Consider the following 24,747-nt stretch of genomic DNA (forward strand, 5'->3'; position numbering starts at 1 on the left):
TCATTAGGGAGAAAGTTCATCAGCAAGCCTTAATGCGGAGAGTATGGAGCAACAAGAACACAAGCAATGTGGGCATGCAGTGGGTTCAGTTTGGTCAATAGATTACCATATAATGCACATGTTGAGAATACTGGTCGTCAATTCAAACATTTGCTATGAGCTTAAGTCGTAGCATTACGGCGAAAGTTGTTTACGTTACAAAGAAACAACTAAATATTCATTTCTCACCATCAGTCCCTTGTGATAAAGTACTCAGTTTAGGGCCGTCTACAATCTAAATAATTTTGAATCTATAGGTATTGTTGACAGTGGATTTTACGGGACATTTAAAAGTACATTAAGATGATAATGATGATGAAATTCGTGAGGACAATGAGGGTGAAGTTGATGGTGGAGTTGATGGTTGAGTTGATGGTGGAGTTGACGACGATACTGCTACGATATGAAGGCGATGCTGGTGATGGATGCAAACAATCACGTTCATAATGCAGGCAAACAGATGTTTTCCACAATGTGTACCCTAAAAATACATAAAGTGGCATTTAATAGTGATTGAGAAATGGGAAATGAGGAGGAGAAAGGAGAAAAGAAAGGATAAGAAGAGGCTAGGGTGTAATGTTGTTGGTTATTGTTGATAGAAAGTCAGTATATCAGGATAGATTGGGAGACAGCTGGAGCTCTGTCGGACAAAGTGGATAAAGCATGGACGTTCATGGAAAGTGGGATATGTCTGTAGTGTACCAGCAGGGTACTTGAGTTGGAGGATATTGGATGCGGAGTATATTCACAAGTTGCCAAATATGATTAGTCGATCACGCAGCAGTCTTAATGTATCGTTCACCATTCACATACATTGCACCAGCAATCTTCTACCCATCGGCAGGATATCAAGGACGTTTTGAGAAACAGATTATGTTTTATGAGCATCCTTTACTAGCACCCATTAACACCTCAATGGTGGCTGTGTATTTAGTTGATATGCCGTTGTGAGCAGTCACCGCGATCGTCATCGGAATGACGTTATCTATTGCCCCTAAAGGAAATAAGTGTCATCTCAACATAATGACAGAGATACATTATATGAAGACGTCATCACAAAAATCAAAACTTTGTTGTTGAGTGTAGCACTGCAAGAACGTAAGTAGTCCTGGTGTGAGATAATAGATTTCCGATCTCAAATGCTGGCTATCCACAAACGAAGTTTATTTATAGGATCCATGCAACTGAATGTCCTCCGTCCTTAAGTAGGTCAAAATTTTTGTCAATTTCAAACGAATGAATTCCGGTCCCAAATAAAACTGGTGCCTCTCGACTGCTTTCAAAACGAGAACATGTTGTTTTGACCTGCAAGTTCTCCAGTCCCGTACTCATTGGGCGTCTTGAGGAGTATATAGGCCGATAGTTTCTAGAAACAACCAATTTGTCGAGTCTAAAGTACTAGCAGCAAAATTTATACAATGATCATTCTCCACTCGTCTCTTGAATCTTTGTCCATTCTTACCTCCTCATCTCATTGTGCAGGAGCTAATTTAATACACCAACCCGATAGATCACTGTTAGCAGTATTACATGCCATGACTTCCGCAGACACCACCGCGCGGTTTGGAACTTAGCGCATGCTACTAGTGCCACTTCTGGTGATCAGAAAGTGCTCGACAGCAACGCCCCTTTCGTTTCGTTCTTTGCTGACTTCTGAGGATGAAGATTTTTCCACCACTTTGATTCCGAGCAGATATTTCCAAGTTGAGTGTCACCGTATCAGTGTGCGTTAGCGGTCCCAGCCACGGCAAATGGTGGCTCAAACCACGTGCGTCATTATAAAAGGGAACTGCTGGTTGGGACAAATAAAAGTGTCCTAAAGAACAGAGTTTCGGAGTAAAAAGAAACACAGCAGAGGTAAGGAAATACAGTACCAACCTGACTATAGCAGATGCTGATGTGATCACCATTCATTTCTTGGCACTTTTAGGTCAGTAAGTGGCTGAAGGCGGATGGAACCTGGGCTGCTGGAATTTTTGCAGCCGTATCCGAAATGCTCTGTTGCAGTTCTTGAAGACTATGAGGGTTGTTGCGATACGCCTTGGACTTCAGGGCTCCCCACACAAAGTAATCGCACACTAACAGATCGGGCGACCTGGGTGGCTAGCTAGGCTCTGATAACAACTCTGTCAGACGTGAAGTTTCTGTAAATATACTCCAAAGTGAGGCCGGCTGTATAGGCAGCTGCTCCATCCTGTTGGAAGTAACTGTAGGTTTTTCCTCCTCCGTTAATTCTGCCACAAGTGTTTCCAAAATGTTGGAAATGTAACGCGCCGAAGTCAGCGTCTAATGAAAGAATGTGGGACCAATAATACGGCGTTCAGGCACTATACAGCAAACCCCAACCTTCTGATCATGCAGAGGTGTTTCGTGGAAATTATGCGGAGTCTCCACTGCCAAGAACCTGTGACTCTCTGAGTTGACGTAACCAACGTAACAACTCAGGTGAAACTAGGCTTCATCAGCCATAAAAAGCAGATCCATGTCCAAGCCATTTAGTTTTATCTCAGTGATCAGCCACTCATAAAACTGGAGGCGCTAAAGAGCAGTTACTGGTTTTAATGCATGAACAACAGATACTCGGTAGGAATGCACGTGCAGGTCCACACATGGGCAGGTGGAGTATTCGTCCGTATGATTTGTGACAGGCGTTGGTTTGATTTAGTAGGACTCTGTAGCATCCTTGGCGATCTGCAGCCACATTTTCTGGTATTTTCTGGTGTGCGGGCACGTTTCCAAATGTTTTTTGAGTTGATCAAAACAGATCCTATCTGACGCCATTTTCGGACTAAGCGTCGCATGGAATTCTTTGCTAGCACTTTGACACCTCTAAACTTCTCAGCAAGCAACTGACCATACTCTTTTCATGACTTTGTTGTCACGTAACTTTCCACAATGAACACCTGCTGATCCAGCTGATACCGTCATCCCCTTTGCACTGCTCCACTCACTCTGACAAAGTCTGCACTATGCTTTGAACCGATGTATATCACGTGGCGGGCGTACAAATGGTGAGCTCGTCATAGGGTGTGGTTGTATGCATACATTCACGTACAATCGTATCCACTCGTCCGAATCACTTTTATTTGCTCCCACGCTGCACTTAACCGAGGATAACAGAATGTGAAGACCCTTCTATCCTATCCTAAGCAAATCTTTCCATTTTTGCTGTAGAGCACTTAAAATCGTAGTTCACCCCTAATGAACGAATCATCGGTATACTTTGCCTTCTATAAAATTAATAAGCATCGTTATGCATCCTCCAAAATGTACAAGCGTCGTAAGTGTGACATGTTCATAAGTGGAGTTATGAAGGTAGATATCACTGTATGCTTGAGAACTAAGGCTTAAAACTACTAAACTTATATCGTTAATTTGTGATTGCTTGTGCATTCATACACACCAAAGCTTCTTTTCACTTGAACATGTGTTAAAAGTGAACGTTCAGGACGAGTTTTACATGACTGATAAATGTCGATATTATGTCCAATAAGTAATGGAGAAAGAGCGATCATTTTCCGTAGTTGAGTCTCAAACCTATTGGGTCTTGATTGCAGTAAACATTTTAATGAGCGATTCAGGCTTCTAACTTGACATCTTCAAATACACTCTACAAACTGCAGCTGTAACGTGTCATTCAGTATCTGCTAATTGGCGTCATATAGCATGCCCTGTGGGAGCATGACGACTCTAATTAGGCGGTATGAATTGACACTTCATAGGTATAACGAAGCGAAGACAGCTAATTAGCCATGAAAGGTAACTATTGTGATCATGACAGTAAATAAATTTCGTATTTATATATATCTGGATAGGTTTTATGGACAAAGACGCTCTCCATAAAAAGCTGCTTTGACCTAATACTAATTTCACATTCAAGCGGCTCAATCGAAGAAGGCTCTTTACCCTTTGTCAAAGCCCAGAAAATTAGTCCAGGAAGTCAAATTAATATTTAAGGAACTCCCATCACCCCCCCCCCCCCCCCCAGGGTGAGTACGAGTTTCTGAAGACAGCAGAATCAACAATACTGAAAGGCCCAAGGGTATGGAAACCACTACAGTTACATCCGCAGGAGGTTCTTTCTGCTCATTTGTATTATCTGTTTGATACCAGAAAAAGTTTCTGAGCGTAAACAAGCTCACAATCTCTATATTGGAACTGAGCAAGGAAATCACAAAGTTAAGAATTAAGAAAAGAGAGAGAACGAGAGAGAGAGCATATTGATCGGACGCTTATTAAGTAACAGTTCCTTAAAGTATGATGTAACATAAGCAAGCAAAGCGAAGGACTGGAAGATTTAACACAACCTGAGCTATTGCTAACAGTTTACTGACGAACTTTATTTCGCTGAACTGAAACTGAAAAATCTGGTAACATATTGTTGTGCATGCGACCAGTCGTTCTCGCGATTGATGGTTAATTCTCAAGAAGAATCTTTCTGACCATTACGCTTTCATTCATTACGAAACATTATTAACGGCCTGCTATATAAGGAATGAAGAACAGTTTATAGCACCCGTGGACAATGAGTTCGTCAAGGAGGAAGCAAAAACTCGAATAAGGTAAGGATAAGAAGCAGCAGCTGCGACATTAACAAGAACTACGACTCAGAGGCTTTCTGAACCGGTTCCTAATGTCATCTGGCACCTCTGATTTGAAGATGCTCTTATAGACTGAACCGGTTACCCAAATCAAAAATAAGCACTTCATTGTGATTTTGACTGATCTTTAGGGTTCCGTGCCACACACTTTAAAAACGGAAACCTTACAGGATCGCTTTTTTGTCCATCTGTCTACCTGTTTCTGGAATGAAATTTTCACTCTACAGCGGAGTGTGCGCTGATTTGTCTACCCGTTTGTCTGTCCCACTGTTAAGAACACTTTTGTATCAAGTTCAAATTTATGTCACGTATTAAGAGCTATGGTGCCTTAGTTGTGTAAAAGTTTTAAGCTTCTACGTCAATGTAAGCAAAAGATACGGCCATTTATGTTACAAATTTTGATACTAGAAAACGCATTCTTCGATCCTGATAGGGTGATTCCAGTTAACCAGTTGAGCTAGATAATGAAATTTGACAACGAGCAACGTTTCAGAGTAAAACTAAAGCAAAAATCCGAAGATGGTTAATTTTTAATTGTTTAACACAAAAAATATTTTTGGTCATTTTTTATCGGTCTGCCTGTCTGTTAAGATCCTTCTTCTCTATGCACATACTAAGGTTTATGGTCTCCTAGCGGTGAAAAACTGCAGCCTTCTGAGTCAATTCAGTCAAACGATATGGCCATTTGTACCATATACAATGAAGCGCCAAAGAAATTGGAATATGCATGCATATTCAAATACAGATATATGTAAACAGGCAGGATACGCCGCTGCGGTCGGCAATGCCTGAAGCATTTGTTAGATTGGTTACAGCTGCCACAATGGCAGGTTATCAAGATTTGAGTGAGTTTGAACGTGGTATTACACTCGGCGCACGAGCGGTGGGACACAGCACGTCCAAGGTAACGATGGATGATTATCCCGTACGAACGTTTCATGAGTGTACCGTGAACATCAGGAATCCGGTAAAACATCAAATCTCCGACATCACTGCGGCCGGAAAAAGACCCTGCAAGAACGGGACAAACGACGATTGAAGAGAATCGTTCAACGTGACAGAAGTGCAACCTTTCCGCAGATTGCTACTGATTTCAGTGCTGGGACATCAACAAGTGTCAGTGTGCGAACCATTCAACGAAACATCTTCGATATGGGCTTTCGGAGCCGACGGCCCACTCGTGCGCCCCTGATGGCTGCATGGCACAAAGCTTTACGCATCGCCTGGGCCCGTCAACACCAACATTGGAGTGTTGATAATTGGAAACATGTGACAAAAGTGCAACCCTTCCGCAAATTGCAGCAAATTTCAAATATGGTTCAAATGGCTCTAAGCACTATGGGACTTAACATCTGAGGTCATCAGTCTCCTAGATTTAGAACCACTTAAACCTAACTAACCTATGGACATCAAACACATCCATGCCTGAGGCAGGATTCGAACCCCTGCGACCGTAGCAGAAGCGCGGTTCTGGACTGCAGCGCCTAGAACCACTCAGCCACAGCGGTCGGCGCTGCAGATTTCAGTGGTGGGCCATGAACAAGTGTCAGCGTGTGAACCATTCAACGAAACATCACCTATGTGGGCTTTTGGAACCGCTCGTGTACCCTTGATGACTGTACGACACGAAGCTTTACGCCTCGCCTGAGCTCGTCAACATCGACATTGGACTGTTGATGATTGGTAACATGTTGCCTGGTCGGACGAGTCTCATTTCAAATTGTATCGAGCGGATGGACGTGTACTGGTATGGAGACAATCTCATAAATCCATGGACCCTGCATATCAGCAGGGGACTGGTCAAGTTGGTGGTTGCTCTGCATGGTGTGGGACGTGTGTAGTTGGAGTGATATGGGTTCCCTGATACGTCTAGATACGGTTCTGACAGGTGGCACATGTGTAAGCATCCCGACTGATCACCTTCATCCATTCATGTCCATTGTGAATTCCGACGGACTTTGGAAATTTCAGCAGAACAATGCGACATCCCAAACGTCCAGAATTGCTAGAGAGTGGCTCCAGAAACACTCTTCTGAGTTTAAACACCTCCGCTGGCCAACAAACTCCCCAGACATGAACATTATTGAGCATATCTGGGATGCCTTGCAAAGTGCTGTTCTAAAGAGATTTCCAGCCCCTCATACTCTTACGGATTTATGGGCAGCCCTTTAGGGTTAGATCTGCTTGACGATAGGACTGGTTACAACAGCAATGTTTGCGAAGTCGTGGCAGGAAATCGAGTATTACGTAGAAATAGGCTTACTGGTAACGGTGCTCACGTGGAAGTCTAGCAAAGTTCTCGGAGTAAATACAATGAAATAAACGCAATAGTTTCGAAGATATGTACGTTTGTTTTTCGTCACATCATTCCCGGCCACCCTGTACTTTAAATGGTAGTTGCTGCTGATGGGAAGAGTTCAGTTCTTTAGCGAACACTCTGTAGTTTATAGGTAGCTAGTGTCATCAGCTTGTAAGCACTGTGCTGGTGAGCAGTTTAGAGAGTCGGTGGTGTGACGTGTCCGCAGGCTGCCGTCGCCGCCCCCGCAGCGCCGCCCACAGCAGGCACGCAGACGGATGAGGCCGGCCGGCTCTCGAGAGGGCGTCTTCCGCACCTCCGGCCACGGCAGCGTGCGCATCCCTTACCCGGGGGCCCACGTCCACGTCAACAACGACGCCCCTTCGCGCAAGGTAAGCACGCCAAAATGCCGCATCAAATGTGTGAGCAACCGATACCGACTCTGTCCTAAGCGTCTCCAGAAACTAAGACTACCATCTTTGTGTTTGCACTAACCATTTTACAGGGCACTTTGCCAAATGGAACGAAACTGGAGAAACGGTCCATAAGACCTTAAGGTGAAATAAAAGGTCAATATGGACGCACATTGAGCGATAGCGATATCTACATATACAGATGACGGTACTACCGCGTACTCAAGGGTAAAAGGGTAGTGCATTTACTGAGCTGTCATTTGTACTCGTGTGATTCATGTGAAAAGTTTTCCGACGTGATTATGGGCGCACAGCGGGAATAAACAGACTTTGCACGGGGTATGGTAGTTAGAGCTGGACGCATGGGATATTACATTTCGTAAATCGTTAGGGAAATCTATATTCCGACATCCACAGTGTCAAGAGTGTGCTGAGGATACCAAATTTCAGGTTACTATCCCTCATCACTGGCAATGCAGTGGCCGACGCCCTTCACTTAACGACCGAGAGCAGCAGCATTTGCGTAGAGTTGTCAGTGTTAACAGACAAGCAGCACTGCGTGAAATAACCACAGGAATCAGTGTGGGACGTACGCCGAACGTATCCGTTAGGATAGTGGCGAGAAATTTGTCGTTAACGGACTATGGTAGCAGACGACCGACACAAATTCCTTTGCTAACAACACGACACCGCCTGCAGTGCCTCTGTTGGGCTTGTGATCACATCGGTCAGACCCTAGACGGCTGGAAAACTGTGGCTGGTAAGATGAGTCCCGAATACAGTGGGTACGAGCTGACGGCACGGTTCGAATGTGGTGCAGACCTCACGAACCGATGGACCCAAGTTGTCAATAAGACAATGTGGAAATTGGTGGTGGCTCCATAACCGTGTGGGCTGTGTTTACATGGAATGGACTATATCCTCTTGTCCAGTTGAACCGATCATGGACTGGAAATGGTTATGTTCGGCTACTTAGAGACTATTTACAGCCAGACAACTATGGAAATTTTATGGATAACAGTGCACCATGTCACCGGGACACAGTTGTTCGTGATTGGTTTGAATAACATTCTGGACAATTCGAACGAATCATTTGGCCACCTAGAACGCTCGACATGAATCTTTTCGAACATTTATGGGTCATAGTCGAGAGGTCAGTTCACAAAATCCTGCACCGGCAACAGTTTTGCAATTATGGGCGGCTATAGATGCAGCATGGCTCAGTATTTCTGCACGGGTTGTTTAGGCAAAAGGAGGTCACACACGATATTAGGAGAAATCTCATGACTTTTCTCCCCTCAGTGTACGGCCAGAAATGCATTCCAAGTTACGTACACACTCAGGGTGAGCAGCTATCTGCGACTGTTTGCTGACGACGCTGCAGTATATGGGATGGTATCGGCACTGAGTAGCTGCAAGAGGATGCAAGACGACACTAAATTTCTACTTGGTGCGATGGATGCAGATTGCTCTGAATGTGAAAAAAAAAGTAAGCTGATGCGGGACATTAGTAAAAACAATTCCATAACGTTCGAATACAGCATTAGTAGTGTGTTGCTTGACAGGGTAACTTCGATTAAACATCTAACCACTACTTTGTAAAGCAATATGAAATAGAACGAGCACTTTAGATTGGGAAAATTTTAGAAAAATATAGTTCGTCTGTACACAACACCACATGCACAAAACTGGTATGACCCATTCTTGACTAATCCTCGAGTGTTTGGGATATGTTGTGCCCGACAAAATAACACTCGTCGGCACAGTGGAGGAGGCCGAGTTAATACTACAAGGGGAGTTCAGTAAGTAATGCAGCACATTTTTTTCTCGGCCAGTTTCGGTTGAAAAAATACTGAATTTGTCATGGGAAATCCTTGAATACTCCCGCTTCAGCCCCTACAATTTCTTGAAGTTCTGGTCTGTGGCGGCACTACACATAGCTTTCAAAAGGACGTATGTAATGGAGGTGCGTTCCAGGCAGAGAGCTGTCACTGAGTTTCTTTGATAAACCCGCCGATCTCCCGTGTACTGGCTGCCCGTACACTGTTGTGGAAAATTGGAACGTGCGGACACTCTCATTCGAGGTGATTGACGCAGCACAGTCAAACACCTTGCTGCTCAGCTCGACGTCTGACAAGTCTGCGCACCCGAGAAGAGCTTACAGAGCGTCATTGGACTGTTATTCCTTGTCACCCGGCAGTCCCCGGCAGTCCGGGTCTCACACATTCCGACTTCCAACTGTTTGGTCGAATGAAGCACCCACTCCGCAGGAAGCAGTACATGGATAAAAGGGTGGTTATTGATGCCGCAAGACGTTGGGTCGGACGCCGACTAGTAGAGTGGTACTATGCGGGAATACAGGCCCTTCCAGTAAGTTGTCGTAAGGTCGTCGCATTGATCGGAGATTATTTTGAAAAATAGGGTTTTGTAGCCAAAAGAGTGAGAAATAATAAGATGTATTGGAATCCTGAATAACACCAACCTCCTTTCAGAAAAAAAACCGTTGCATTAGTTATTGAACGCCCCTCGTACAACACAGAAAATATTACATCACTTTATTACAAGTTGAACAAGATGAAATACTTAATATCGAAACTGTCAATGTCTACAGGAATGTCTTTAGTATTTATTACTGTCTATCTATTGCTTGCGCCTTTGTCCCGCATTGTGTGCGGGGTTGGCGTGGTTACATCGGATTTGGCATGTTAATTTGAAGGGGTGGCCGGATGCCCTTCCTGCCGCCATCACGTACCCCCCGAGACGGAATCAGAGTACCCCATCTGTCTGCGTCTAGTGTAAATCATGGAAAAGTGTGGATGTGTGTCAGATGTTTGAGTGTCGTGTAACTGAGGCGGGATATGGGGACCCGCCCGGTATTCACCTAGAGGTATGTGGAAAACCGCCTAAAAACCACATCCAGGCTGGCTGGCACAACGGCCCTCGTCATTAATCCGGCAGGCGGATTCAATCCGGGGCCGGCTCGCCTACCCGAGTCCAGGAAGCAGCGCATTAGCGCTCTCGGCTAACCTGGTGGGTAGTATTTATTACTGTCTCTGAACAATTATGTATTGCTTGATACCGGACAATATCCAAGCCACTTCTCACAGAGTACTGTTAACGATAAACAGTTTTGCAGTATTCTGTCTACTAGAGCTATCGCACTGCTGTCTAGGTAGGGAGACCACGCTGTCTCCTTTGGCAATTAGTGCAGACTGGGCTGAGCAGCACTGCGCTGAGACGTAGATAAGCGTGCTGATGCTGTGGCGTATGGAAACTCTTCTGAGCCTGCCTTCTCCGACGCCGTTCATTGGTGACTGCGACTGGTATCGACTATGTTTACTTCTGGTTCCGCCGCGAGGTACCAACTTTGTCTTGGTAGCTCGCTCTTCGGACTACATCACATGTTCCATGTCCCCCCCCCCCCCCCCCCCCCGCCCCGCTCAAGTCGGACTGAAGGATGACATCGAAGCAATTCAGGAGCATGCTATTAGATCTGTTACTAGTAGATTCGATCACCACTCGAGTGTTACAGAGATCATTCGCGAACTCAAATGCGTATCCCTGGAGGGAAGACGACGTTCTTTTCGCGGACTGTTACTGAGAAAACTTAGAGATCAGGCATTTGAAGATGACTGCAGAACAATTCTACTGCCACCATACGTATACTGCCGGAGGCATATAAAACAAATACAGTCCGAACAGGCCATGAAGTGCCAACGGTACCTACCGGAGGCCGTGTCATCCTCAGCCCTTAGGCGTCACCAGATGCGCATACGGAGAGGCATGAGGTTAGCACATTGCTCTCTCAGCCGTTGTCAGTTTTCGTGACCGGTACCTCTACTTCCCAATCAAGTAGCTCCTTAACTGACCACGCAAGGGCTGAGTGCACCCCGCTTACCTACAGCACTCGGCAATTCCGGACTGTGACCCAAGTGCTAGCCAAGCCCGGCAGCACTTCGGTGATCTGACGGGAACCGGAGTTACCACTGCGGCAAGATTGATGGCATACGGAGGCATACAGACTGTCATTTTTCCCTCGTTCTGTTTGCAAGTAAAATTGGAAGGGAAACGACTGGCGATGATACATGGTACCGTCCACCATGCTCCCATACGATGGCTTGCGGAGTGTGGTGGACATAAAAGATCTTTGACAGCGATCCCGCTATCAGCACCAGGTAGCTGGCCCGCCAGCATGGGGTATGCCAGATTACCGTATTGGACATTCTCCTCATCTGCCACTATCCGTATCGCTTACAGCTCGTCCAGGAGTTGTTACCTACGATTTTGTCTCTGTGGCGAAGGTTTTGTCGCTGGTTCATTGTACAGGCCACCGCCGTGTGGGTTTCTGTCATTGAGCCCATTAACGGATGAGACTACCTTTACGAGGGGTAATTTCATCGACTTTTACAGCTCCCAGCTGTGGACAATGGAGATTCTCCATGGTAAGGTGGCAGCGAACCACCAGTATCAATTGAGTCTGAACATGTGGACGGCGATTATTGGCGACTGCCTCGTGGTGTCAGTAATCCTTCCACAACGCCTCACAGGCGAGGCATATCTGCACTCCCTGGGGCTGACCAAATCTCCCCTGCTGGAAGAGTGCCTTTGGTGGTACTAAGAGTGGTGTGAGCACTACATGGTTGAGTTCCACCCCACTGCCCTCCTGAGTGTGGAACTGAAACACTAGTGCACACAGGACATTAACCACTTGCCTGGTTTGTCCTCATATCTGCTTTCAATCATGGAAACCTACACTGACGAAGATCTTTTATATCCACCTTAAAGTGGGTGTACCTCCCTTGGATCGCAATTCCGGCCTTATGCCCATATGACTTTGTTGTTCCTTATTCTGATAAAACATTTCCTGCATTTTGTTTCCATGTAGCAAAATCAGCCTGTGTAAACATAAACCTTTCACTGTCGCTTTTCTGGGAATATTGTTAGTCGAGGGCAAACAAAACATTGACAGGAGGAGTATTACGGTTGTACTTAGTTTCATGTCTTTACAAGACGACAGTTGACGGTGTGGCTATCCATGAGGGACTGCTAGCATTCTCTCAGTAGACGAATTGCGATGTTTGACTTGCAGCTGTGGTCAGAGCTTGACCTGAATTGGCAGCGACCAACTATGGTCCTCATGGTCATTGCATTCGGAATAAAAGTACTGAGCAACTTCGGAGCTCTAGTAAAGTCCCTCCATTATAAAGATCTCACATTTACCGTTCTGCAAAAGTTTTGAGTGTATCTGATTGAGAACCTAGGTTTTTCTTCTAACAAATATAAATATTTAGCATCACCTTTTGTAACTGCTCCATAACGGCCTCTTTTCCCTACCAAAAATATAATTTACCCTCACCAACAGAGTTCTACTCTTAAGCATTTCATAATCGTAATTTTATTTTTGCTGTTACTTGCAAACTCCGTTCCTGGTGTCAGTTTGTCATCTTTGAGAAATGCCTTTCTTCGTAGAAATTTTTGCGCCACAGCGGCTTACAAAACAAGTACTGGGATGTACAGCTCCGAGGTGTGTGAGAAAAGTAATGAGACTGATTTTTTTCCTATCTAAGTTTTTACTTCTTTCAGAAAACAAAGTAGTTCACTGTACAACGGCGGAGTCCTTGTTCCCAGTCTTGGTAGTAGCGCCGAAAGGCTTAGACCGGCAGGGCCTTTAACATGTCAGTCACATTCTTTTCAGTGCCCTCCAGAGTCCCAAAACTACGCCCTTTTAAGATGTTTCACAATTCCGGGAAAAGAAAAAAAGTTACAAAGGCTCAGATCAAGTCAGTTTGGGGGGGGGGGGGGGGGGGGGTGCTGTGGAACAACAAGAACGCCATTTGAGGTAAAAAATTCCATGATGGAAGTGGCCGTCTGACATAGGGCGTTGGCATGATGCAGCATCTACTTGTCTGCAATGTCCGCTCTCACTCGATTTACCATTTTTCTAAGCCTTTGAAGCACGTCTTTGCAGAACTCTTGGCTGACAGCTTTCCTAAAGGAACAATCTCACAAGAAAACGCGAATGTTCGACATGTTCGTCGGGTTTTGTAGTTGAATGTCTCCCTCAGCGAGGTTCATCTGCAGAATGTTCTCGCTCTTCCAAAAACGATTTTTGCCAACGAAAACCTTTTGCTCTTGATACGAATTTTCCCCACCGCTCTGTTTCGACTTTTTAAAAGTCACACTCGCGGATTCCCGAAGTTCAACACAAAACTTGATGGCATAACGGTGCTCTAAATTCCGCTGTTCCATTTCGTAACACACAACAAAAACACAAACTTCACAAATGGCGTTCTCAGAAATCACGTGACAGCTGTACAAAGCTGAAACTGAGCATCTTGAAGGGGCTAACACACCAGTCTACACAAGTAGAACAACACAGCGTTGGCAGATAGTTCGCAGCGTTGTTAGTCTCATTATGTTTCTCACGTTGCCACACAATAGTGCTTGTCTGCTCCATGCTCCAGACGCTCCCTGTCCGCTACTGCACATCGTTTCTGGTGTCGCCTAGGATTCGTTGCACAAACTCCAGACGGATATCCGTTTATGGCTCAGAACGGCTATGCTTCCTCTCTGGGTTCCTGCTTGGCACGCCATCTGACCGATATACACTGCCTCACAAAAAAAAAGAGAAGCAGCCAGAAGACATGGTCGGATGTCAAGGTAACTTTGTACACGATTACATCATCGGCGAAAATGTAAATGATTAGAGTTGGAACCATCTGCGGCAGATAGAATGGCCACCACCGTGGATTAGTGTTGTTCATGTCTAGTATTGATACTAAGCATGGTAGGGCGCATAAGGTGCCTGAACAGCGTCAGATGTCGAGTGATCGTTGTGAATGACACAGAGTTGCTTCGTACTCGTGTGAGACAGTGTTATCGGCACATAACAGAGTTTGAAAGGGGCGTCATTGTGACCCTCCATTTGCCCAGCAAAATGAATTGTGCAATATCCAGATTTGTGGGCATCCGAGTGTGACAATGGCGCGATGTTAGACTGCTTGACAACGTGAGGACAGGAACACTCGTCATTAAGGTTTTGCTCGGCCATGTCTGACGACAACAAGATAGGAATGCCGTATTGTGCCTCAAGCGCATTGTAAGGCCTCATCTGTACCTGTCATCCGAGAACAAGTACTAGGGATCCATGCATCATACTGTGTCATTCTGCGCCATTGGACGGGCCGCTGTGGCCGAACGGTTTTAGGAGCTTCAGTCCGGAACCGCGCTGCTGCTACGGTCGCAGGTTCGAATCCTACCTTGGGCATGGATGTATGTGATGTCCTTAGGTTCGTTACGTTTAAGTAGTTTCTAAGTCTAGGCGACTGATGACCTCAGATGTTAAGTCCCATAGTGCTTAGAGCCATTGGTCCGAGACCAGCAGCCGTCGAACTGTCCCACGAGTAGGTTGCCTCTAACACCACGGCACAAACTGCTACGTTTGGAATGGTGCAGTTATCGGGAAGCATGAACTGCTGATGAATGGCATCTCATTGTGTTCAGCGATGAATCGTGGACGTGCACTACCACGGACGACCATCATAGAGTAAAGCAGCCACCTGAGGAGAGGTGCCATATTTCCAATGTTTTAGAGACGCACAGCGGTGTTATTCCGGGCGTCATTTTGTTGGGAACTATCGGCTATGATTTTAGGTTACTGCTGATAGTGATCGACGGTTCTCTGACCGCACAACAGTACGTCACGGCGTCTTCATCTGTTATGTCTGACGCGACAGTGTCGTGGTGGCATTCTTCGACAGGACAGTGCTCGTCCACACAGGGCACGTGTCTCTATGAACAATCTGCGTGATGCTAAGGTGTTCCTGAGGCAACAAGACTGTCCCCGACAGAACGTTTGAGCAACCAGTACGGATGTCAACTCCATCCCGGAACTACTGTCCAGGATATGAAGGACGAGTTACAACAACTGTGGGCCAGCTTGCCTCAGGACAGGATACAAAGGCTTTGTGACAAAGTTACCAACGGAATCAGCGCTTGTACTCAGTCCAATGGTGGTAACCTCGTCGTATTTATGAGTGGGTTCATTTTTATAAGTACCGAGAAAATTAGACTCGATTTTTTAAGGACTGAAATAACATCGCATACCCTGTCAACCCGTGAAGTTTCACTTCGTTTCCTCCTCTCCTTCTACCTGCTCCACTTTTTTTGTCAGGCAGTATATTACAACCATATTATTAAAACCGTATACAAAGAAAATCTGGAGGAGTGGATACAGACACAGACAATACTAGCGGAAAAATGCTACTATAGAAGCACAAAAAGGGCGAGTATGCTCCTGTTTATTTAAAAGAACCTGACTGAAAAGTGGAGTACCAGCTGCCTCATTCTACCTTCCGTGGCTCCTTTAAAAATTCTTTGAAAAATTTTGGCACACGAACACACTCGTTCTTTTTTTAACATGCAACTCACCTCCGACTCCCACAAGCTCCGCACTCACACCCACTAATCAATCGCTCTAAGTCGCTCATAGCCATACACTTCGAGTTGCCCTTACTCACTTGCTCATTTATCCCAACTACTTGTCATTACCTCTCTCTATCACTGTCTCCTGTGTGACAGCCACAGACCCCATCGTTCTGTCCTACTACTACAGTCCCCTCTCACTGTCACCGTCTCCCTCTTGTTCTTTCTTACTGCTAATACCTCATTCCTTCCTTCCTACTGATGATTTTTCTTCTCACTTTCACTGTCTTTCTCTTTCTCGCTGTCACTGTCATATAATCTGTCTCTCATTATCACTAGTTTTCACCCACTTCCACTTTTCTCTTTCTCTTTATCCCCCCGCCCCCTTCCGGCAATATCTCCTTCACTTGTTTCCTAGCAGTGTTATGTTCCACTGCCACTGTGTCCCTCTCTTTCTCTCACACTGCCATTCTTTCCTTTGCTCTTTCTATAACACAACAACTGTCTACAATTTTCCAGTATTTATTACTTTACCGTTTCTTTGCAACTACCACTGTCTTCTTCTCCCTCAGCACAAAAAAGCGCGAATAGGTTCAAATTCCAAATTTTTTGAGAAAATTTTTAATGTCCTGAGAAATATAGAATGAGTTAGCTGGTACCCCATTTCTTAGTCAGTCTCTTAAATAAACAGGAACATACCCGCATTTTTAATGTTCCGACAGGAGCATTTTCGCGCTGTTTCCCTTCTTTTCCCTGCTGCAGTAGGGCATGTAACTCATATGAAAAGAAATGTATTGGTCAGTAAAATGTAGACAGTTTATTTATGTGAAAATGAAGTAACGCAAAACTAGTTTTACATCTCTGAACGAATATTACGCGCAAAAAAAATTTTGCATGTACTTCGGAACTAAAACATAGGGTTCCGAAATGATAACGGAGGCACTTCTCCGTGCTGCGTCACTTCATAAACTACGTATTAGAAAACATCACATTTTACGTGCGTATTTCACTTGTACAAGTATGGTAACTTTGAACCTCTGTATCTTGGAAACGAATAAAGGTACCAAGAAAATTTTCAAGGGTTTTAGAGATCTGGATCTTAGAAAAATATCGTAAACATTTCAGTCATTTGTTGTGCATGCCGTCTTGGAATCCTCGGCTGTGTTTAGGACCGCTGGAGACGGCGAAAATTTAACAAAAAAAATTTTTGGGGATTTTCGGACGGTGCCTCCGTAAGTCCCATCAAGCCCACTGTAAACCACATCAATCGCAAAAAGAACCACCCGATTTGCTCCGTTTGCCTAAGCAGGAATAAGTGTATAATATTTGTACTTTGACCCTGTGCTGTAAGATAGTGACACTAGGACCTAAGACGCTTCTTCTACTGGGTATTGAAATGGTCCCTAGCCCAAGGACTATCCAAAATACTTGTCCCTACCTTTTTACTACCAGTAGAGACCGAGGTATGAACACCGGGAAACCCAGCTTTTATGCGCGGCGTTTTTGAACATATTAGGTCGCCATGATGTCGCATGCTTACCGATACGCCAAGGGCAGTCATCATAGATTAAAAGGAAACGAGGGGTCCCAAGGAGAACTAGCAGTCTGGGGCATAAGTTCTAATACAAGAACAACATCCGAACAACAGTTCAAGTACAAAAAGTCTATGACTATGATCCAAAATACTAGCGTACCGACAAAATAATGATGACACCCACCTTCAGCACAGCACTGATCGTAGGCTGCAGGACCGCCCGAATTATTTTCTAGCCACCGTCAGAGAAGCTGCCACAACACGCGATGTGAGCGACACATACAGCGGCGTGTGGAGTTGATAAAAGTAGATATTCAGCCACGAGAACATGGAGCATGTATAAAACTAATTTCAATGCCAAATACGATAAAAGCTTACATTTTGGCATGTAATTTTTAATATTGTCTTTCCTTCTTGCGACCTGAAACATACAGATAGACCAACGTACGAGGGCTATTCCCAGAGTGAGGTCCGATTGGTCGGGCTTATGAGCAGCCGCTCGACCATGAAATCCAAGTTTTCTCACCTCCCGCCTAACTGTCATAGTACTTGCAGTGGATCCAGATGCAGTTTGGAATTCCTTGTGATCGAGTGGATAGATGTCTGCCTATTACACATTACGACCCTCTTCAACTGTCGGCGGTCTCTGTCAGTCAACAAACGAGGTCGGCCTGTGCGCTTTTGTGCTCTACGTGTCCCTTCACGTTTCCACTTCCCTATCACATCGTAAACAGTGGAACTATGGATGTTTAGGAGTGTGGAAATTTCGCGTACAGACGTATGACACAAGTGACACCCAATCACCTGACCACTTTCGAAGTCCGTGAGTTCCGCGGAGCGTCCCATTCTGCTCTCTCACGATGTCTAATGACTACCGATGTCGCTAATATGGCAGCATAATGCACGTAATATGAAAAACGTATGTTTTTGTGGGTGTCCGGATACTTTTGATCACATAGTGTAGTTGATTGAGAAGTAAGGACTCCGGTCTCGTAAACTGACATACGGTCGGAGGGCGGTATGTTGACCACATGCCCCTCCATATCCGCATCCGGTGACGCCTGTGGGCTGAGGATGACACGGCAGTCGGTCGGTACCACGGCCTGTTCGGACAGAGAGAGAGAGTTTTTAAGTTCAGGGAGAAGAAAGAAAAACGTTGAGGTTTGCCAATGATAGTGCAATTCTGTCAGAGACAGCAAAAGTCTTGGAAGAGCAGTTGAGTGGAATGGACAGTATCTTGAAAGGAGAATATAAGATGAATATAAACAAAAGCAAAACAAGGATAATGGAATGTAGTCGAATTAAATCAGGTGATGATAAGGTAATCAGATTAGGAAACGAGACATTTAAAGTAGTAGATGAGTTTTGCTGTTTGGGCAATAAAATAACCGAAACTTCCTAGCAGATTAATCTTCCAGGAAGTTTCATATCAGCGTACACTCCGCTGTAGAGTGAAAATCTCATCCTGGAAACAAAATAACTGACGATGGCCAAAGTAGAGAGGATATAAAATGTAGACTGGCAATGACAAGAAAAGCGTTTCTGAAGAAGGGAAATTTGTTAACATGAAATATAGGTTTATATGTTAGGAACTCTTTTCTGAAAGTATTTGTCTGGGGTGTAGCTATGTATAGAAGTGAAACGTGGACCCAAAACAGGATTGATAAAAATAGAATAGAAGCATTCGAAATATGCTGTTACAGAAGAATGCTGAAGATCAGATGGTTCAGTCACGTAATTAATGAGAAATTACTGATTATAATTAGGGAAACAAGAAATTTGTGGCACAACTTGATCAAAAAGAGCGATCGGTTGATAGGACACATTCTGAGAGATCAAGGGATCACCAATTTAGTACTGGAGAGAATTAGGGGGGAGGGGAGAGAAAATCGTAGAGGGAGACCAAAACATGAATACAGCAAGCAGACTCAAAAAGATGTAGCAATTCTCATATTTATGTAACATGAATCTTAATTAGAGATTTGCTGTTTGAAATAAAAATACATTAAGCGATCTTGACGCATTATTCACAGAAATTCAGAAATATCGCTGACGCTTTCAAACGGTTTATTGCCTTCATTAATTATTCCACCGCAGTTCTCACTGAAGGATTAGGAGGCGGATAATGTGAGAATACACAATGCGCAGTAACTATTTTTCGATCACGTTTTTTGACACTGAATCATCTACATAACGTAATATCTTTGACACTTCACGCCGACGTTATTTCAGTAGTGGCAGCCTTTTAAGTACGTGGGACGACTGCGTGTTTACATGATTCGAGGAATTCGCTGGACCTTCGATTGGCAGCAAGTTAACACGATGCCCCGTAAATAATGGCGACCGCAGTCATGTCGCAGCAAGTGGCGCCGCCCAAATGTCTCCTCGGGACTGCAGCTCAGAGGTCGAACATGGACAAACAAACAGGCGCTCATTCTGGACGTGACGCTATCGTCCAGTTTATACGCCGTGCAGATCGCGACACCACAACAATAAACTAAGTTACGTTCTCTGAATCTCCGCACCATGATGTCAGCCTTACATTTTTGATCTTATTAATAACGCATTAGTCATCGAAATGGAAACATACATAGAACGACAAGCTCATATCCGACAGCAAACTGCTGGCACTACTAGTCTGTAAGTCACGTTACGACTATTCTCCACCACACTGGTTCTCAACCTTTCTGAGTCCATTACCCCCGAACGAGATTAAACAATATCCAATACCCGAGAAAAGTTAGCCACCTAGCAACGCTTTAGATTGAAAAAAATTAGTGCTATTTCTTAAGTCATTAATAATAAATATTACTCAGGTCACGTACAAACAAATCAAACTCAAGTGTTTTTGCAGATTTCTTGCAAAGCCAAGAAATAATAAATGGAAGGGATGGTTGCTTCTATTTGTTTCTAATCTTTATATACATGGTTTGGTGTCGGTTAACGCGAATTGTACGCTGTTGACCAATACAACTGCGTTATAGTGTAGGTGACGTGAAACAAACGTCAGATTGGAATGATGTGTACCACATCCTTGGAAATGCAAATGATCAACGTGAATGCACATTGTGACGGCAGGAACCAAACGACATTATTTTTGTTACAGAATTAGAAAACGAGATCCTTTCTTGGCTATTTGGCTATCATCTTGTGACTCACTTCCCTCTAACTATCGAAATCCTTCAAAATGCTGCACCAAGAGATGTGGCGCAGTGGTTAGCACATGGACTCGCATTCGGGAGGACGACGGTTCAATCCCACGTCCGGCCATCCTGATTTAGGTTTTCCGTGATTTCCCTAAATCGCTCCAGGCAAATGCCGGGATGGTTTCTTTGAAAGGGCACGGCCCTTCCCTAATCCGATGAGACCGATAACGTCGCTGTTTGGTCTCCTCTCCCAAACAACCCAGCCCAACTCAAAATGCTGCGTATTGGGTATTCTTCATTGACTTAACTTAAATATTCTGCAGATTTATTTCTCGAAAAGTAATCGAAATATTTACAATAAATTATCACATATAACCCTCAGTTCAAAACTGTAGATATCGAGTTCGTTATGGATTTCAGCGTAAATGAATGGTGCTTGTTTAGAGGTTCCAGCAAAATTAGTCTGAAAACAGTACTTCTCCACAGAGGGGAAAATTTCATTCTTTTCTGATTACTTATAAAGTTAATCTGAGGCAGATACTTGACAACTCTGAAGTGGTACTCTTGTATGAGTAGATTTTGCTCCATGAAAACTATGGCTCGGTAGCTTTGGTGCAATACATAGATGACAGTAAATGGCAGGATTACCGGTAGTATTGGTAGCTTTGGTAAGGAAAGAAACGTGATTGAATATGAGAGAGGAAGACTGAGAGTCGACGACTTTTCTTTGTCTTTTGTTTGTTTGTTTGTACATAATAAGAACTGCGCGTCGCTTACTGGCAGTCCACTGTGTGCTTTATATCCCTATAAAATATTAATTGCATTTTATGAGTATTAAAAATTTGTTGACCGAGTAACGTCTGGGCATTTATGTAACCAAAGCAATTACTTCTGAAGCAAGTACAGTTTACATGCACAAATATTTAAAAAGTCTGTACAATTATTGTTGTTGTTCTGTATTCAATAGAACGTTCTTCAGAATGATCAAAGGCAATAGTCTCCTGTTATTATTGATAGCAGTGAAGGTAGTTTACTAACAACAGAAACATGTTTTATACACGCTGGATGAAGTATTGAAGCGAAGTTTGATTTACGTTTTTTTTATTTATTTGATTTAACCTTTACTCAGGAAATTGCGTTTTATAGCGCTATATGATTAAGAGGTGTATTTTTCTTATTTTTACAACATCTCTCTGTTTCACCTCATCAATCAACTATTTTTGAACGAAATCTGGATTAAACGTTGACAATTTCAACTTTGCTGTATATACTGTTTATTTTTAACTAACAGTCTGGTTCATAATTAGGTAGAATAAAAATGTTCCATATATCACGCTGGCCCTTATATATCCTTATTTAATTTTTAGACGGTTTTCTCTTACGGTTTTTAGTTGAATCTAGTAAGACACTGATGGCATAGAGAAACAAGAAGACCGAAATCAGGTAACGGTATGCAACACACTTAACATACATGTAACGTGATTGTGATAGTAACAGACTAATGCTACTAGGAAAACTGCCGTAATTTACGCTTACCTACACTGAAGAACCAAAACATTGAGACCACCTGCTTAATATCTTGTTTGTCCGTCTTGAAACGAAGTTCATCAGTGATTCTGCGTATCAGGAATCTGACAGATTGTTAGTAGGTTTGTGGAGATGTGTGGGATTAGATGTCTACGCACTGGTCATGTAATTCGCGTAAATAACGGACCGCTGATTTGCGTACGCAGTGATAGCGTCCGATAGCGATCCAGATGGGTTCCATAGGATTTACATCAGGCGAATTTGGTCGCCGGGACATTGACGTGAGTTCACTATAATGCTCCGCAAACTGCTGTAGCACGGTTCTGGCTCCGAAACACGGACAATTATAGTGCTGAAAGATGACATCGTCATCGGGAAAGATATCAAGCATGAAGGGATGCAGGTGGTTCGCAGCTATCAGCGTGTCTTCGATTACTGCCACAGGTCCCATGCAAGCGCAGGAGAACGTCTCCCATAGCATAATACTGCTCCCACCAGCCTGCGTCCGTGGCCCGCTGGACGTTTCGAGCCGCCGTTCATCTCGATGACGGCGTTTGTGGAGACGAGCATCAACCTAGTGTAGCGAAAATGTGGTTCGCCCGAAGAGCCGACACGTTTCCATTGATCGGCGGTCGAATCTCGATGGTCCCGTGCCCACTGCAATCGTAATTAACGATGTCGTTGGGTCAACATGTGAACACTGCTGCGGAGCTCCATGTTCAACAATGTGCTCTGAACGGTGTTCTCCGAAACCGGCGTGCGTGCAACCAGCATTGCGCTCTTTCGGCAGAGATGCCACCGATCACTATCTATCGTATTTACAGAACAGACAAGCCTCCGAACCACACTTTCTGTAAAGAGTAGTGGACGTCCAATCTTTTAGCGCGGAGTGGTAGTTTCGCTGCTTCCTCCTCTTGCGCAGATGCTCACGACAGTAGCACGTGAACATTCGACCATCTTCGCTCTTTTCGAGGTACTCGTTCACACACTCTGCGTAATAATAATCTGCCCTTTGTCAAAGCCGCTTACCTCAACTGATTTCCCCATTTGCAGGCAATATCTTCGCTAGGGCGATCCTCCGTCCGTGTCTGCTCCGCTTATATACTTTTGTTACCACGTCACTTGCCCGCAACGCCACCAAGCAGCACCCAACGTAAGGGTGGGTAGTAGACGCAATCTTTTGGCTTATCAATGTACGATAGTGTTCGGTAGCCTGTGGTAGTTTCACAGCTCTATGCATGAGCAATACAAATGGCACATATGTGGAGATATCAAGGTAACTGCAGTTTTTCTCGGGGTGCAGATCGGGTGCATAGACTATTTCCGTTTTCTATGCGAGTGTGATAGCGCAGGCAGAAAAAAAAACACTATTACGGTAAACAATGGCCTGGTCAGTATGAGCTACTCCCCGGACAGAAGTATGTGATGAACACTGTTGTTGACCCTAAAATCTTGTACCTACTTTCGATGAACATTCAATCGCCTTGTCAAAAATATTGTGAAAGTAATGGGTAAAACCTCACGTGGATCAATGCACTTCCGAGAGAAGATTCCAGAGATCAGTGAACAAAAAATAAAGGAAGATATATTTGTAGAACCAGAAATTAGGAAACTGATGACTGATAAGCTTTCCTATAATTCATTGAGTGATGTTAAAAAAAGACACGACTTTATTTCACAATTGTTTGCAAGAACTTTTTAGGCAATCATGGGGCATAGAACTAGCACAATATCGTACGACTGAGATCATACTACCTTATTAGATACACTCCTGGAAATGGAAAAAAGAACACATTGACACCGGTGTGTCAGACCCACCATACTTGCTCCGGACACTGCGAGAGGGCTGTACAAGCAATGATCACACGCACGGCACAGCGGACACACCAGGAACCGCGGTGTTGGCCGTCGAATGGCGCTAGCTGCGCAGCATTTGTGCACCGCCGCCGTCAGTGTCAGCCAGTTTGCCGTGGCATACGGAGCTCCATCGCAGTCTTTAACACTGGTAGCATGCCGCGACAGCGTGGACGTGAACCGTATGTGCAGTTGACGGACTTTGAGCGAGGGCGTATAGTGGGCATGCGGGAGGCCGGGTGGACGTACCGCCGAATTGCTCAACACGTGGGGCGTGAGGTCTCCACAGTACATCGATGTTGTCGCCAGTGGTCGGCGGAAGGTGCACGTGCCCGTCGACCTGGGACCGGACCGCAGCGACGCACGGATGCACGCCAAGACCGTAGGGTCCTACGCAGTGCCGTAGGGGACCGCACCGCCACTTCCCAGCAAATTAGGGACACTGTTGCTCCTGGGGTATCGGCGAGGACCATTCGCAACCGTCTCCATGAAGCTGGGCTACGGTCCCGCACACCGTTAGGCCGTCTTCCGCTCACGCCCCAACATCGTGCAGCCCGCCTCCAGTGGTGTCGCGACAGGCGTGAATGGAGGGACGAATGGAGACGTGTCGTCTTCAGCGATGAGAGTCGCTTCTGCCTTGGTGCCAATGATGGTCGTATGCGTGTTTGGCGCCGTGCAGGTGAGCGCCACAATCAGGACTGCATACGACCGAGGCACACAGGGCCAACACCCGGCATCATGGTGTGGGGAGCGATCTCCTACACTGGCCGTACACCACTGGTGATCGTCGAGGGGACACTGAATAGTGCACGGTACATCCAAACCGTCATCGAACCCATCGTTCTACCATTCCTAGACCGGCAAGGGAACTTGCTGTTCCAACAGGACAATGCACGTCCGCATGTATCCCGTG

The 24,747-nt window shown here is 44.9% G+C and overlaps 1 protein-coding gene across 1 annotated transcript in view; it reads left to right on the forward strand.

Annotated features, from left to right (window-relative positions):
• The window catches only part of LOC124795845, a 923,569-nt gene that overhangs the window by 727,740 nt on the left and 171,082 nt on the right, over positions 1-24,747 (forward strand). The window contains exon 5 of the mRNA XM_047259927.1: positions 7,166-7,328. Within this exon, the coding sequence (XP_047115883.1) occupies positions 7,166-7,328 (163 nt within the window). The remainder of the gene's footprint in view (positions 1-7,165; positions 7,329-24,747) is intronic.

Source organism: Schistocerca piceifrons, chromosome 4 (genome assembly GCF_021461385.2).
Source record: "Schistocerca piceifrons isolate TAMUIC-IGC-003096 chromosome 4, iqSchPice1.1, whole genome shotgun sequence".
Taxonomy (NCBI): Eukaryota; Metazoa; Arthropoda; class Insecta; order Orthoptera; family Acrididae; genus Schistocerca; species Schistocerca piceifrons.